The following is a 16,488-nucleotide window of genomic DNA, read 5'->3' as shown; positions in this document are numbered from 1 at the left end:
ACAGGAGGGGGCTGAGCACGCACCCTTGTAGGGCCCCTGTGTTGAGGATCAGCGTAGTGGAGGTGTTGCTGCCTACCTTCACCACCTGGCAGCGTCAGGTCAGGAAGTCCAGGACCCAGTTGCACAGGGCAGGGAACAGACCCAGGGCCCCAAGCTTAACGATGAGCTTGGAGGGTACAATGGTGTTGAAGGATGAGCTGTAGTCTATGTCATTCTTACATAGGCATTCCTCTTGTCCAGATGGGATAGGGTAGTGTGCAGTGTGATTGCATCATCTGTGGATCTATTGGGGAGGTATGCAAATTGCAGTGGGTCTAGGGTGTCGGGTAAGCTGGTCGGGTAGTCAATGTCAACTCATTGCCTAATATGTTGGGTGGTCAATGTCAACTCAATGCCTAATGCTAGCTTGCATACTTGAATTATCTTTATCGAGCCAGATAACATTTTAATAGGCTAATTGTATAGTCTTATAATGGGTCGCTTGTGATGTATACAGTGCATTTGAGAAAGTATTCAGACCCCTGGACTTTTACCACATTTTGTTACATTACAGCCTTGTTCTAAAATGGATTAAATAAATCAAAAAGCTCATCAATCTACACACAATACCCCATAACGACAAAGTGAAAACAGGTTTTTAGACATTTTAGCAAATGCATGAAACATAAAAAACTGAAATATCACATTTACATAAGTATTCAGACCCTTTGCTGTGAGACCTGAAATTGAGCTCATGTGCATCCTGTTTCCATTGATCATCCTTGAGATGTTTCTACAACTTGATTGGAGTCCACCTGTGGTAAATTCAATTGATTGCACATGATTTGGAAAGGCACACACCTGTCTATATAAAGGTCCTACAGTTGACAATGCATGTCAGAGCAAAAACCAAGACATGAGGTCGAAGGAATTGTCCGTAGAGCTCTGAGACAGGATTGTGTCGAGGCACAGATCTGGGGAAGGGTACCAAAAAAATATATGCAGCATTGAAGGTTCCCAAGAACACAGTGGCCTCCATCATTCTTAAATGGAAGAAGTTTGGAACCACCAAGACTCTTCCTAGAGCTGGCCACCCGGCCAAACTGAGCAATCGGGGGAGAAGGCCCTTGGTCAGGGAGGTAACCAAGAACCCGATGCTCACTCTGACAGCTCCAGAGTTCCTCTGTGGAGATGGTTGTCCTTCTGGAAGGTTCTCCCATCTCTGCAGCACTCCACCAATCAGGCCTTAATGGTAGAGTGGCCAGATGGAAGCCATTCCTCGGTAAAAGGCACATGACAGCCCGTTTGGAGTTTGCCAAAAGGGACCTAAAGGACTCTCAGACCATGAGAAACAACATTCTTTAGTCTGATGAAACCAAGATTGAACTCTTTGGCCTGAATGCCAAGCGTCACGTCTGGAGGAAACCTGGCACCATCGAATACGGTGAAGCATGGTGGTGGCAGCATCTTGCTGTGGGGATGTTTTTCAGCGGCAGGGAATGGGAGACTAGTCAGGATCAATGGAAAGATGAAAGGAGCAAAGTACAGAGAGATCCTTGATGAAAACCTGCTCTAGAGCACAGGACAACGAGCCTAAGCACACAGCCAAGAAAATGCAGGAATGGCTTCGGGACAAGTCTCTGAATGTCCTTGATTGGCCCAGCCAGAGCCCGGACTCGAACCCAATCAAACATCTCTTCTGCAGAGAAGAATGGGAGAAACTCCCCAAATACAGGTTTGCCAAGCTTGTAGCATCATACCCAAGGAGACTCGAGGCTGTAATCACTGCCAAAGGTGCTTCAACAAATTACTGAGTAAATGGTCTGAATACTTATGTAAATGTGATATTTCAGATATTTTTTGTTATGTACACTGTACATTTGCAAAAACTTCTAAAAAATCTCTTAGCTTTTTTATTTTGGGGTATTATGTGTAGATTGATGAGGGGGGAAAAATCATCTATTTCAGAATAAGGCTGTAACGTAACAATGTGAAAAAGTCAAGGGGTCTGAATATTTTCAGAATGCACCGTATACACTGAGTATACAAAACATTAGGAACAACTGTTCTTTCCATGATAAAGAATGACCAGGTGAATCCAGGTGAAAGCCATGATCCCCTATTGGTGTAACCTGTTAAATCCACTTCAATCAGTGTAGATGAAGGGGAGAAGACCGGTTAAAGAAGGATTGTGTTTGTGTGCCATTGAGGTTTAATGGTAAAACCAAATATTTAAGTGCCTTTGAATGGGGTATGGTAGTAGGTGCCAGGCGCACCAGTTTAAGTGTGTCAAGAACTGCAACGCTGCTGGGTTTTTCACACTCAACACTTTCCTGTTTCTATCAAGAGTGGTCCACCACCCGAAGGACATCCAGCCAACTAAACTGTGGGAAACATTGGAGTCAACATTGGCCAGCATCACTGTGGAACGCTTTCGACGCCTTGTAGAGTCCATGCCCCGATTAATTTAGGCTGTTTTGATGGCAAAATGGGGTGCAACTCAATATTAGGAAGGTGTAATATTACACATCTCCCAGCCTCCAGTTGACTCGATGGAAGATCAGTTAACTTCTAGTGAATCTTTGTTTTCATTTCAACAACTTTCAACATGATGTGTTGGATGCCTTGCTTAAGATTGATGTAAGTCAGATTTGAGTCAGTAGCCATGTTTCCATTCAATTGGCAACAGATTTTCTGCATAAAAACATTTTCCCATTAGAGAAGTATTTCCATCAAATTGAGGCTGTGCATGCTGACGTAGTGCACATAAAAATAACTTTTGCCTTTAAATTGCCATGTATTAAATACAAGTCATCACACTGGTTTAGACATTGGCAATACTCTCAAACATTGGATTTATATTCAGTTATTGTTATTTTGAGAGATAATGTATCGACAGACTGAGCACTAAGTATATCTTCGATGTTGCTTTCTGTAGGGGAGTCAAAAACACTGTCAGAACTATCACCTTGTTAAACTAACATTTGGTTTAAAAAGGTTACGCTCTGGCAAATATACACTTGAGTTTGATATGTTGAAGTGGTTACAGGCCTCTTCCGGACTGCTCTGGTTTTAAGCCTCTGTTACTGTATATGGTGTTGGTCATTGTGAAATCTAAACCAGAATACACTAGTGCCCTGCTGTAATGCATTGTGCTGTCCTTGTGGCCCCCTCTTTAGATCAGATATCATAGATAAAACATGTAATGGGACTGCAGCACTGAAGTAGACCACCTATAACTGGGTAGACATCCTACATTACCATATAAGGCTAAGTTTAAAGGCCCACTCCTTCAAAAACAACAAAATGGCAGTGCCACTGTTTGGTTTGCGATAAGGCTGATCGCTATGGATGCTGAGATTGGTTTGATTTCATAAACCTTCGCTGTTCAGTCCTGTCACTCCTTTCTGAACAGATATTTCACCACTGGAATTCAAAGTTGTTGCTTGTCAACGTGAGTAGGGACAGCAAACAGGGGGGCGGAATGGGCGGTCATATGAAGAGCGATGATAAGTCACATGACCCACACATGACCCAGAACTCACACAGGGGCGATTTTAGTATGTAAATCTTGAGGGGCAAACAAAACAAACAAAAATGCAGATGAATGCCAGCAAAGCCACTACACAACACAACACTACACATTTCAATGAAATGACATTGAACCAATGTGGAATAGACGTTGAATTGAAGTCTGTGCCCAGTGGGTTCTCTGATTCTGCTGCGACTGTTTCTGTCTCCAGTACTAGAATCTTACAGATCTCTTGGGTACATTAAACATTCATGTGGATCTATTTGTTTATAAATTGCTCTTAGATATACTCAAACTGCACCACTTGATTCACTGATATGCTTAAATTGTCTGGAAAGAAATCCCAGCGTGATATCTTCCAGAGCTTTGTGTTCTAATTGAACAGATGCAAGTAGCACCTCCCCATTTGACTCCGTTTCAAAAACTTTTCTTCATACTAAACACTACCCAGGCCACACTAGAGGGACAGCCGGGAAAGGAAGTGCCCCCAGTGAAACAGTGAAAGAAGGCTTGCTCGCTCTGTTGGCTTTGCTTTTGTCACACCCTGATCTGTTTCACCTGTCTTTGTGATTGTCTCCACCCCCCTCCAGGTGTCACCCATCTTCCCCATTATTCCCCTGTGTATTTATACCTGTGTTTTCTGTCTGTCTGTGACAGTTTGTCTTTGTATGTTCAAGTCAACCGAGCGGGTTGTGTCTCAGCGCCCGCTTTTTCCAGTCTCTCTTTTCTCGCACCCTCCTGGTTTTGACCTTTGCCTGTTCTGACTCTGAGCCCGCCTGCCTCCCGACTGGTACCTCTGCCCCCTCTGGATTACCAATCTCTACCTGAGCCTGCCTGCCGTCCGGTACCGATGCCCCTCCTCTGGTTTACTGACCCTGCCTGCCTTAAACTGTCTATTGCATGCCCCTGTTTGGATTATTAAACCATTGTTAATTCGACGTGGTCTGCATCTGGGTCTTACCTTCACACCTGATAGCTTTGCCATGTAACAAGCTGTAACTGCACTAACTGTACTATTGTGATGTAAGTTGAGTATGTACTATGCTTATTGGTCATAGTATGAATAGTTAGTACGCCTAAAGATCCTGGATGTCGTACTAAATTCACCAAAATACGAAGTATACAAGCAGTGGACACTATTTCTGTGCTTTTAAGGCCCATAATGGCGTTTTCAGAAAATGGGCGTGGCTTTGCCAAGTTTTCAGATTTGAAGAAAATGGCAGAAAATATGCAGCCGAAGTCCGACGAGCGCGGATACAAATTCATTGCTTTAACTAATTCTAACAAATGTTAATGTTATGCAGTGTAATAAAGTAATGGCTTTTCAAATCAAATGTTATTTGTCACACATACACATGGTTAGCAGATGTTAATGCGAGTGTAGCGAAATGCTTGTGCTTCTAGTTCCAACTGTGCATAAATATCTAACAAGTAATCTAACAATTTCACAACAACTACCTTATACACACAAGTGTAAAGGAATGAATAAGAATATGTACATAAAGACATGAATGAGCGATGGCCGAACAGCATAGGCAAGATGCAGTAGATGGAATAGAGTACAGTATATACATATGATATGAGTAATGTAGGGTATGTAAACATTATATAAAGTGGCATTGTTTAAGTGGCTAGTGATACATTTATTACATACATTTTTCATTATTAAAGTGGCTGGAGTTGAGTCAGTATGTTGGCAGCAGCCACTCAATGTTAGTGATGGCTGTTTAACAGTCTGATGGCCTTGAGAGAGAAGCTGTTTTTCAGTCTCTCGGTCCCCGCTTTGATGCACCTGTACTGGCCTCGCCTTCTGGATGATAGCGGGGTGAACAGGCAGTGGCTTGCGTGGTTGTTGTCCTTGATGATCTTTTTGGCCTTCCTGTGACATCGGGTGATGTAGGTGCCCTGGAGGGCAGGTAGTTTGCCCCCTTAATCCACACATAAAACGGTCAACGGAATCATTTCTAGTCATCTCTCCTCCTTCTAGGCTTTTTCTTCTCTTGACTTTATATTGTGATTGGCAACTTTCATAAATTAGGTGCATTACCACCACCAACCTCGTTCGTCTTTCAGTCACCCACATGGGTATAACCAATGAGGAGATAGCACATGGGTACCTGCTTCTATAAACCAATGAGGAGATGGGAGAGGCAGGACTTGCAGCGTGATCTGCGTCAGAAATAGAACTGACTTCTATTTTAGCCCTTGGCAACGCAGACGCTCGTTGGCGCAATAATTGAATAATATAGATTTCTAAATGTATTTTGCGACGTGAGCGGTGTAGTCAGCATGTTATGAACCGCATATCATTACAGCAGTATGTACCGCCGGTATGTTAGTTGGCTACTAATACATTGAATTTGCCAGTATATTAACTATATGCTATCTAACTAATTACCCAATGTTTGACTTGATTATTCATGTCATTCTTATTTGACCTAATCTGTATAGTCGTTGTGCATTCTCAATGGACATTGTTAATTCTGGCTATCTACTCCGATTTCAGAGCACTCTCGTCTGAGTGTGCCAGAGCACATATATAACTGATGCTTTTTTGAATGCTCAACCCTCATTGAGTGTCAGTAAATGTTGGCAAAAAGGCGTAATTAAATTGTTGCCTGTAGCACACATAAAAACAGCCTAACAAGCTCTGCTAGAGATTAACATGGTCGGAGTGAGGTGTTCTTTCATTTGTCTGGAAGTAGCTAGCAAGTTAGCCAGTTAGCTTGGGTGCTTGACTGCTGTTGTGTGGTCAGAATGCTCGGATCAACCCTACTCCTCGGCCAGAGAGTCCAGCGTGCGCTCTGAGGGCGAAACGCTCTGAATTTACAATCTGATAATATGACAACGCTCTTAATATACGAACGCCCAGTGCACATTCTGGCACTCCAGAATGAATTTACGAACACACACAACTTCCAGTAGACAGGTGAAGTGCTAGTACGCTCAACTGAAAGGATACCATTCGTTTACAGTATACTAAAGTTAACTAATAGTATGTAGTATACAGTAGGGGTATTCGAACACAGCTACAGTCTCTGCAAGGGAGAAAAGGCACAAAGCAGTCAAATATACAGGTAATGGCCAAAATAATGGAAGCACTTGAGTAATGCAGGCTGTATCACAACCGGCTGTGATTGGTAGTCCCATAGGGCGGCGCACAATTGGCCCAGTGTCGCTCGGGTTTGGCCTGTGTAGGCCATCATTGTAAATACGAATTTGTTCTTAAGTGACTTGCCTAGTGAAATAAACATAAAATAAAATACAAAATTATAATGCTCCCGTCCAATGTTCCTGCTAAACTGCGCGCGTGCACGAAAGCGCACCTCCATGTCACGACTTCGGTGGAAGTCGGTTCATCTCCTTGTTCCAGCGGCGTTCGGCGGTCGATGTCACCGATCCACCTTTCATTTTCCATTTGTTTTGTCTTGTTTTCCCACACACCTGGTTTACATTTCCATCATTACTTGTCTGTATTTAACCCTCTGTTCCCCCCATGTCGGTGTGTGAAATTGTTTGTTGTAAGTGCTTGTGCACATTTTGACTGGTGCGCGACAGGTTTTGTACCCATATTTTGTATGCCGATGGTTTTGATAATTAAACTGTTCCGGTTATTACCCAGTTCTGCTCTCCTGCGTCTGACTTCCCTGCCACCAGTTACGCACCCCTTACACTCCAAGACTGTGGTGCAGAAAAATTTCACGCTACGCAGAGATGCAAGAGATTGAACTTCACTGAATTCGCCCGATTAGTTTGCACTATATAGATCGTTTTTCCTGTGATCGAATCAAAATATCAGCCCCTTATTAATGCAACAAACCAAAACAAATATAATATTGCGTCTATGGTTTTGTTGTAGGCAGAGCTAGATCGCAACGGAGCAGAATTATATTGGCGGGGGTTGTCCACGAGCAGTCTTTCAATCACCCTCGAGTTTATGTGCTTTTCACATCAGTTCAAGAACAGAACGTGGAGCCGCGCGTGTGCACATTTGTTGATATTCTTTTCTAGTTAGGGAGTTATTAGCCCAGTTATAGATAAGTATAGGTCAGCAATGAGTTACTGCTTCCTACAAGGGCATGAAACGTGTAGGCTATATTTGAAGCTGTCTTTGAAAAAGCCAGTCAGGTAAAAAGCTTAGGTCTTAATTTTTTATTTATTTATTTATTTATTTCACCTTTATTTAACCAGGTAGGCAAGTTGAGAACAAGTTCTCATTTACAATTGCGACCTGGCCAAGATAAAGCAAAGCAGTTCGACAACATACAACAACACAGAGTTACACATGGAGTAAAACAACATACAGTCAATAATACAGTAGAAAAAAATAAGACTATATACAATGTGAGCAAATGATGTGAGATAAGGGAGGTAAAGGCAAAAAAATGCCATGGTGGCAAAGTAAATAAAGTATAGCAAGAAAAACACTGGAATGGTAGATTTGTAGTTTGAAGAAAGTTCAAATATAAATAATATGGTGCAAAGGAGCAAAATAAATAAATACAGTAGGGGAAGAGGTAGTAGTTTGGGCTAAATTATAGATGGGCTATGTACAGGTGCAGTGATCTGTGAGCTGCTCTGACAGCTGGTGCTTAAAGCTAGTGAGGGAGATAAGTGTTTCTAGTTTCAGAGATTAATTCCTTTGTAATTAATTAAAGGGACAATGTTGTATTTTGAGACAGGTTTGAATATGCAAATAAGTCAATAGGCAGAGGGGTAGCCCACATTGTCTCATTCTCTGTATGGTAATAATAATTAAAAGTCTCATGCAATCTAGGCCTGCGTTGAACACTTCATGTGGACTACTGAAGGCTATATCATAGAAATCAAAAGCTATTTCCATGTGAAAATGTAATGGAATTTGCACCATTGGGTTGGTTGGCAGGCCTACTTAGACAGTAACCAATAGGCTTTTGTAGCTATTTGAGCATAAGCTCAAATAGCTACAAAAGCCTATTGGTTACTGTCTAAGTCTGTAAGGGTACAGCCTCAGTCTTCATTGTAAACACGCGTCGGTAGTTGCACAAAATTCTCACAGCATTCAAGATTCCGCTCCCAAGACCTAAACTTTGTTCAGTGCCCCCCAAAATTTGAGGAAACATTTCCCCCATCCACAGAACACGAGTGGTCACTGAATGGTTTCTTGACCATGAAATTGGCACATGAGAACACCATCAACAAAACACCAAATGATGGAATTTATTATGGAACAATGGTGTGGCATTCCTCCCATAGAGTTCCAGACACCTGTAGAATCTATGCCAAGGTGCATTGAAGCTGTTCTGGCTCGTGGTGCCCCAACGCCCTATTAAAACACTCTATGTTGATGTTTATTTCATTTAGGCAATTAGCCTACTTGTACACACTCCACTATTCCAACTTATTGAGTTTTGATGTATCCTTCCAGAAATATTAATTGGTATTACTGTATTATCATTATTATTTTATGTACTAGGGTTTGTCATACATCTAAGAACTAATTTAAATTGATCGCAGCCTCTCCCTTCTTAAACGCATATATTCTAGGATGTAAAAAAAATCCACAGGGAACTGGAGCCGCAAACAAAAATGTGCAGTTTTTATTTATTTTTATTAGCTGTTCTATGCCAACATTTCTGGAAGTGAATTGCTTGCTTCGTGACTGCTCTTTTCTCCCACACCCTTACTCTGTTCTTCTCACAGTACACATTATTGGCAGTGAGCAGAGCGACTGTCAAACTTAATGTGAATTTACAGTAGAGGGAGCTGTCAATGACATGCCAAGTCAGTATCAGGGTTATGTCAAAATAGAATTCAAGTAGTTATGAACATACACAGGTACTTTACAAAACCATAACAGGTTGTGATTACCTTATTTGTCTATGCTATTAAAACTCTTTGAAGGTAACGGATGGAATTTGATAAATTAGCTACAACTAAGGACAACACAGCTTTGAAGATACAATACCACTAAGGAATAAGTGTCCATTTATTTCCAGTGTTGTGGTTCTGGCATTACCAAAGCATGACTGGTCTATTCATGTCAGAAGTACACACGTACTCCAGCTGATTAATTCAATGAAAGGCTGAAGGCCCTAGCCCATAAATCACTTCTTTCAGCATCTGTTTATTCCTCGTCGACTACTCTATTATTGTATCTTTTAATCAAGTCTCTTCACAGTGGAAGCAGACTCTCTCTGAACACCACAACCTCCAATGAACAGCCTAAGTCAGTCAGTCACTTATGAACGTAGAATCATCAAATTTGTACGTCAAATCATGTTCAGCTATTATTGTGATGTATAATTTAAGAAATGGGGCTGCTCTGACAGATCTCAGTTCAAATCAAATCAAATTGTATTAGTCACTTGCGCCGAATACAACAGGTGTAGACCGTACAGTGAAATGCTTACTTACGTGCCCATAAACAACATTGCAGTTATAAAAATATGGATAAGAAGAAGAAATAAATAAAAGTAACAAGTAATTAAAGAGCAGCAGTAAAATAACAATAGCGAGACTATATACAGGGGGGGTACCGGTACAGAGTCAATGTGCAGGGGCACCGGTTAGTTGAGGTAATATGTACATGAAGGTAGAGTTATTAAAGTGACTATGCATAGATGATAACAACAGAGAGTAGCAGCGGTGTAAAAGAAGGGGGGGGGGCAATGCAAATATTCTGAGTAGCCATTTGATTAGATGTTCAGGAGTCTTATGGCTTGGGGGTAGAAGCTGTTTAGAAGCCTCTTGAACCTAGACTTGGCGCTCCGGTACCGCTTGCCGTGCGGTAGCAGAGAGAACAGTCTATGACTAGGGTGGCTGGAGTCTTTGACAATTTTTAGGGCCTTCCTCTGACACCGCCTGGTATAGAGGTCCTGGATGGCAGGAAGCTTGGCCCCAGTGATGTACTGGGCCGTATGCACTACCCTCTGTAGTGCCTTGCGGTCGGATGCCGAGCAGTTACCATACCAGGCAATGATGCAACCAGTCAGGATGCTCTTGATGGTGCAGCTGTAGAACCTTTTGAGGATCTGAGGACCCATGCCAAATGTTTTCAGTCTCCTGAGGGGGAATAGGTTTTGTCATGCCCTCTTCACGACTGTCTTGGAGTGCTTGGACCATGTTAGTTTGTTGGTGATGTGGACACCAATGAACTTGGAGCTCTCAACCTGCTCCACTGCAGCCCCGTTGATGAGAATGGGGGCGTGCTCGGTCCTCTTTTTCCTGTATTCCACAATCATCTCCTTTGTCTTGATCACGTTGAGGGAGAGGTTGTTGTCCTGGCACCACACGGCAAGGTATCTGACCTCCCTATAGGCTGTCTCGTCGTTGTCGGTGATCTGGCCTACCACTGTTGTGTCATCTGCAAACTTAATGATGGTGTTGGAGTCGTGCCTGGAGCTCTATCAGCCAGCCAGTAAGAGTTTTGTCATTTGTAAGTTGTAAGGTTTTTACAGGCTTACAGTGTTACATAATAGACTGCACTTCACTAAATGACCCCTGGCCTGCCTGGCTATACCATCCTAAATACAGATTTATTATCACGAGCTAACACAGTGTTTTATAGATATTTAGTAAATGTGTTTTGGCAGAGATACCCACTGTAATATTATCTCTTTAATATCTTTTGTTATTTACTTTTACGATATGTAATGCATTTTCAGATGTTCTTTTTTCCCCCTTTCTGGCAAGATAAGTGTGTTCATGATGAGAAAAATAGATACCCACACACTTTTGAAAAGTTGAAAAAGTCCGAAACTAAGGCTGTAAATGCTAAAATATTTATGTTTGTTTTTCTTTCTCATAGTGACATTATGGCATTATGTGAATGCCATAGACAATGGCTTCTGCAGCACAGAGGGAGAGGGAGAGGGAGAGGGAGAGGGAGAGGGAAGGAAGTGGATCGAGGGAATATCATCTGCAACACTGCATAGTACTGTCCTGGGGCCGTACAGTATCTTCTTGGCATGTTTGTGTCTTTCTTGTCTCTGCCCCTACCCTGGTCCACTCTGTGGGCTGGAAAATAAGTTGCCGGGTAGTTTTGGCCACTCAGAGGAAGTGAAGGCCTCTGGTTTAATGCAAGAAACAATCTAGGAGACTGCCTGCCTGCTTGCCTGCCTGCCTGCCTGCCTGCTTGGCGTCCTGCTTGCCTGCTGCCTGCCTGCCTGCCTGCCTGCTTGCCTGCTGCCTGCCTGCCTGCTTGGCTGCCTGCCTGCTGCCTCCCTGCCTGCCTGCTGCCTGCCTGCTTGGCTGCCTGCTTGGCTGCCTGCCTGCTTGGCTGCCTGCTTGCCTGCCTGCCTGCCTGCCTGCTTGCCTGCTGCCTGCCTGCCTTTAACACCATATTCCAACCAGCGCTGCTGAGTTTAGCTAACCAGTGACAGCTCTGTAAACACAAGCAGGCTAAAAAGAAAATGTAGATACTGTAGGAGGGAGGTAGAGAATGGTGAGAGAGGGAGAGAAGGAGAGAGAGAGAGAGAAAGGTGGAGGGAAAGAGGGGTTGAGAGAGAGAGGCAGAGATGGAAACAAAAAAGAGAAAAAAGAGGGGGATAGACAGAGCTAGAGGGAGAGAGGGCAAGAGACATCAGGAGCGTGTGAAAAGAAGAAGGCAAAACAAGAGAAAATAGTTTGAGGAAGATAGTCTGCGCAAGAAGGAGAGAGAAGGAGAGAGTGAGAAAGAGAGAGAGGGAGGGCGCAAGCAAGAGAGTAAGGAGGGAGGGAGGCTGAGCAAGAGAGAGAGAGGGAAGAGACAGGCTTTGCCTTTTCTGGTAGTTATAGTTGCTGAAAGAGCAAGCAGGAATTCGTTGTGCTGTAGCAGAGAGAGCTGAGATATAAACCAGACTGTAGAGTTGATATACTGAGAGAGGAGGGAGTGCTGCCCATGGACTCAACCTAAGCGTCGCTACTCACTACAGCTAAGGTATTGTATAGCTATGGGGTTTTTCCTACTATTCAGTAGCCCATAGAGAGCCAGGGAATGTCATAACGCTGAGTGTTGAATGTTTCTTGGGTGGTCCTACTTCGAGTCATGTCCAGTGAATGTTAGTGTGTTTCTGTGTTGACTGGGGAGCTTATCTTGTGTTTTTTTTCTTTACTTTGTGCTTGTTTTGTTTGGTAGAGTTTCCATCCCAGTTAGCCTAGTTCGTCCCAGAGAATTGTGATTGGAATGATGATGATAATGATTTTGATATTTCATCGTATTTATATTATTTATTGATTTATATATATATATTTATTTCTGATATTTCTTGTGGCTTTAGGGGTGACAACTAAGAGGTCTGATTTAAGAAAAGCAGGGGATGGTTATGCCGCAGCAGTTTTAAGTACCCAAATGTTTGTGCAGGTCTTTACGGTGTCATGCTACTTAATGTGAATGAGTTACAAGCACTTAATCACCAATGATGTCACTGTCAGGGTTCTTCTGATGTAAGGTCAAAGGTTATGTCATTTGACTTCAAAAGAAATACAAGAGTTAAACATACTGAAAGTGTTGAGGCTAGATTTGGCATACACACACTACAGACAGGGCATTTTCCCTCACGGCGTCAATGAAAACCTTTTTGCACGTCCTCATTTCAGCATACTGAACAGAGTCTTACGGCATAGAAGTTGTGTAAGTTGTGTAATGATGGTAAACTCACCGGTCTATGTTGGTTTCTTTCAGTCTGAACACAGAAGAAACGCTCCCAGGCCACCATGGATGACGACTTTGACCAGCGCATGGAATTGAGGAGGCAGAGGCGTGAGCAAATGCGTCTAGAGGCAGAGAAGTGAGTGACCTGTCTGTCTAACGCGCGTGCGCGCGCGCGCACACACACACACACACACACACACACACACACACACACACACACACACACACACACACACACACACACACACACACACACACACACACACACACGCGCATTTACACACACACACACACACGCACGCACGCACGCACGCACGCACGCACGCACACACACACACACACACACACACACACACACACACACACACACACACACCTGCTTAGTTCAGTGAGGCCATGATGATTCTGTACATTCTACCGATGTGTGTGTGATCATATTAAGGTAGGATGGATGTATGCATACTTGTTACAATGCCATATGTTCAGTCAATCATTATTCAATCAATCAAGTGCTTTACAGTAACCCGACCTAAAACCCCACAAAGCAATGACATCAGAATAAATGTGTTCGGGCCTCCCGAGTGATGCAGTGGTCTAAGGCACTGCATCGCAGTGTTAGCTGTACCACTAGAGATCCTGGTTTCAAGTCCAGGCTCTGTCACAGCCGATCGTGACCGGGAGACCCATGGGGCGGTGCACAACTGGCACCGGCATCGTCCGGATTAGGGGAGTGTTTGGCCGGCAGGGATGCCCTTGTCTCATCGTGCACTAGCGACTCCTGTGGCGGGCCGGGCGCAGTGCACGCTGACATGGTCGCCAGGTGTACGGTGTTTCCTCCGACACATTGGTGCGGCTGGCTTCCGGGTTTAGTGGGCGTTGTGTCAAGAAGCAGGGCGGCTTGGTTGGGTTGTGTTTCGGAGGACGTACGGCTCTTGACCTTCGCCGTCCGTACGGCAGTTGCAGCAATGAGACAAGACTGTAACTACCAATTGGATACCAATATAGCACATTTAATATGTATTTATTCCTAGTGTTATTATTTCTCTGTTTTTCTCTCTGCATGGTCAGGAAGGGCCCATAAGGAAGCATTTCACTGATGGTCTACACCTGTTGTTTACCAAGTATTTGACAAATAAAATGTGATTTGATCTAATATGGTGGATGAGTGGATGAGCTTTAAGCCCAAATGTGTGCTCTCCTCCAGTTAAACCCATTGCCCTCATCTGAACCCAGTAAGAGTTCTCTGATCTCTTTGCCAAATTCATCCTTTTCACTGGGCATTTTTACCTGTAAACCTCAGTCAGTATGTATTGTATCTTTTGCCATGCAGGTACACTTGTATGCACACACAGGATAACATGAGAAGTCATTCCTATCCCCTGACATCAAACTGATTGGTTATTTTCAGTGGTGTCCAATTCTAATCGAAACCTGACTGTTTGACTGACTGACTTACTGCACACAAACAAACAAACTCTATAAATGTTCTATTTTGGCAGTGGATTTGTTTTTGGCTCCTAGATGCTCCATTCTTCAGATTTTAGGGTTGCTCATCTCTCCTTGCTTGCTATAGGGTACTGTTGTTTGTTTTTTGTATGGGAAACCATCACTCTACATCAGCTTCTAAGTCATTCTAATTTGAACAGATGCAGGCTTGCCTAGATGTCCATTTTGTTCTGTGTCGCCATTGGCAGGCAATTAATTGATTCTGCTTATGATTAAACCTTACTTATTCCGTTACACTTTCCGTTGTTTAGGAAATCTGGTTTTACTGTGAATATTTACGTTTGCTATAATCTAACATTCAGAAACATAAGTGGTTTTGTCATGCTCATGAATGCAGTATTATGGATGTTTTATAGAGAATATATTAACAGCATTAGAGGTTTGTTTGAATGAGACTGTCGAGGCCGTGGTATGCAGAGTGTTTACATTGTGCGGAGTCATGAGGCACTTTCCCTTCCTCCTGTACCTCCCATAGTCCAGCAGCCATATATGGGCTTGTAGACAGATAATGACCAGTTGTGCTTGTACAATTTGAGTGTGTGTGTGTGTGTGTGTGTGTGTGTGTTGATGTGTTAGCACCTTTTTTTCTAAGAGTGTACAATCTAGAACCTAAAAGGTCTTCTTCGGCTGTCCCCATAGGAGAACCCTTTGAAGAACCCCTTTTGGTTCCAGGTAGAACCCATTTGAGTTCCATGTAGAACCCTTTACACAGAGGGTTCTACATGGAACCCAAAATAGTTATATCTGGAACAAAAAGGGTTCCAAACTGGAACCAAAAAGGGTTCTCCTATGGAGACAACCAAAGAATCCTTTCTGGAACCATTTTTTCTAAAAATGGATCCAAGCATGTGTGTGAGTGTATGTGTGAAAGCACAGTATATGTACCGTAATTGTGTCTGTCTTTGTCTGAGCATATCCATGTGTTGGCTCAGCAGGCCCTGTGTAGTAGACAGACACAGACAGAAGACTTGGATGTAGCGGCAGGCTGAATTGATGACTGCTTAATGAGCTCTATTGCTTTGCTCATTCATTAGTGAACAGATTGGCTGGGCTGTTTGGAGAGCTCAGGCCTCCGTCTGTGTTTGTGTGTGTGTGTGTGTGTGTGTGTGTGTGTGTGTGTGTGTGTGTGTGTGTGTGTGTGTGTGTGTGTGTGTGTGTGTGTGTGTGTGTGTGTGTGTGTGTGTGTGTGTGTGTGTGTGTGTGTGTGTGTGTGTGTGTGTGTGTGTGTGTGTGTGCGTCTCCAGTCTGCAGTTTAGCTCTGCCCCCTGTCAGAGCTCACTCCTGTGGGTCTGGGATGCAGCCGCCCAGCTCCTCTCCTGCTGACTGTACAGGACAATGCTGACAGAGACCAGATGATACCCAGCTCACCTCGGGGGCGGCAGGTATCCTAGTGGTTAGAGCGTTGGGCCAATAACTGAAAGGTTGCTGGATCGAATCCCCGAGCTGACAAGGTAGAAATCAGTCGACAGTTCCCCGGTAGGCTGTCATTGTAAGTAAGAATTTGTTCTTAACTGACTTGCCTAGTTAAATAAAGTTAAAATAAACTTTTCTTATATTGAAACTGATTGTAATGTCCTATGTACAACAGTGCATGTTGGCGTAGTCTGCTGGATTGTTAGCTTCTTTCCTGTATAGTCGTGCCCAGGACATCAAACTGATTGGTTAACTTAAGGCTCTAGAGTCAGATATTAGGCCTCTCTGGCAAATGCTACTATGTTTGTTGTTCAGTTAGTTAATGATGATGACCACATGTAGAGTAGATTATTTGGCCCAAATGCATTTTAAATACTACAAAATGCACAATCTCTTTAGCTCTGTTGCCCCTGTTACCCGGGGACGAAGTTCAACAGACAGAAAG

At 43.3% G+C, this 16,488-nt stretch overlaps 1 protein-coding gene across 5 annotated transcripts in view; it reads left to right on the top strand.

Moving 5' to 3' along the window:
* LOC115152370 (non-muscle caldesmon) overlaps nt 1–16,488 on the top strand; it is a 67,054-nt gene that overhangs the window by 23,834 nt on the left and 26,732 nt on the right. For 2 of the 5 annotated variants that reach the window (XM_029697181.1, XM_029697179.1), the window contains exons 1-2: nt 12,046–12,410; nt 13,155–13,260. In XM_029697181.1, the coding sequence (XP_029553041.1) occupies nt 13,187–13,260 (74 nt within the window). In that variant the 5' untranslated portion in view covers nt 12,046–12,410; nt 13,155–13,186. Of the gene's footprint in view, nt 1–12,043; nt 12,411–13,154; nt 13,261–16,488 lie in introns of those variants that run through there. The other 3 variants (XM_029697182.1, XR_003867470.1, XM_029697180.1) reach the window with 3 other exon arrangements.

The sequence above is a fragment of the Salmo trutta genome, chromosome 17, assembly GCF_901001165.1.
Source record: "Salmo trutta chromosome 17, fSalTru1.1, whole genome shotgun sequence".
NCBI classification, from domain to species: domain Eukaryota; kingdom Metazoa; phylum Chordata; class Actinopteri; order Salmoniformes; family Salmonidae; genus Salmo; species Salmo trutta.
This window is presented reverse-complemented; position numbering and strand designations above follow the sequence as displayed.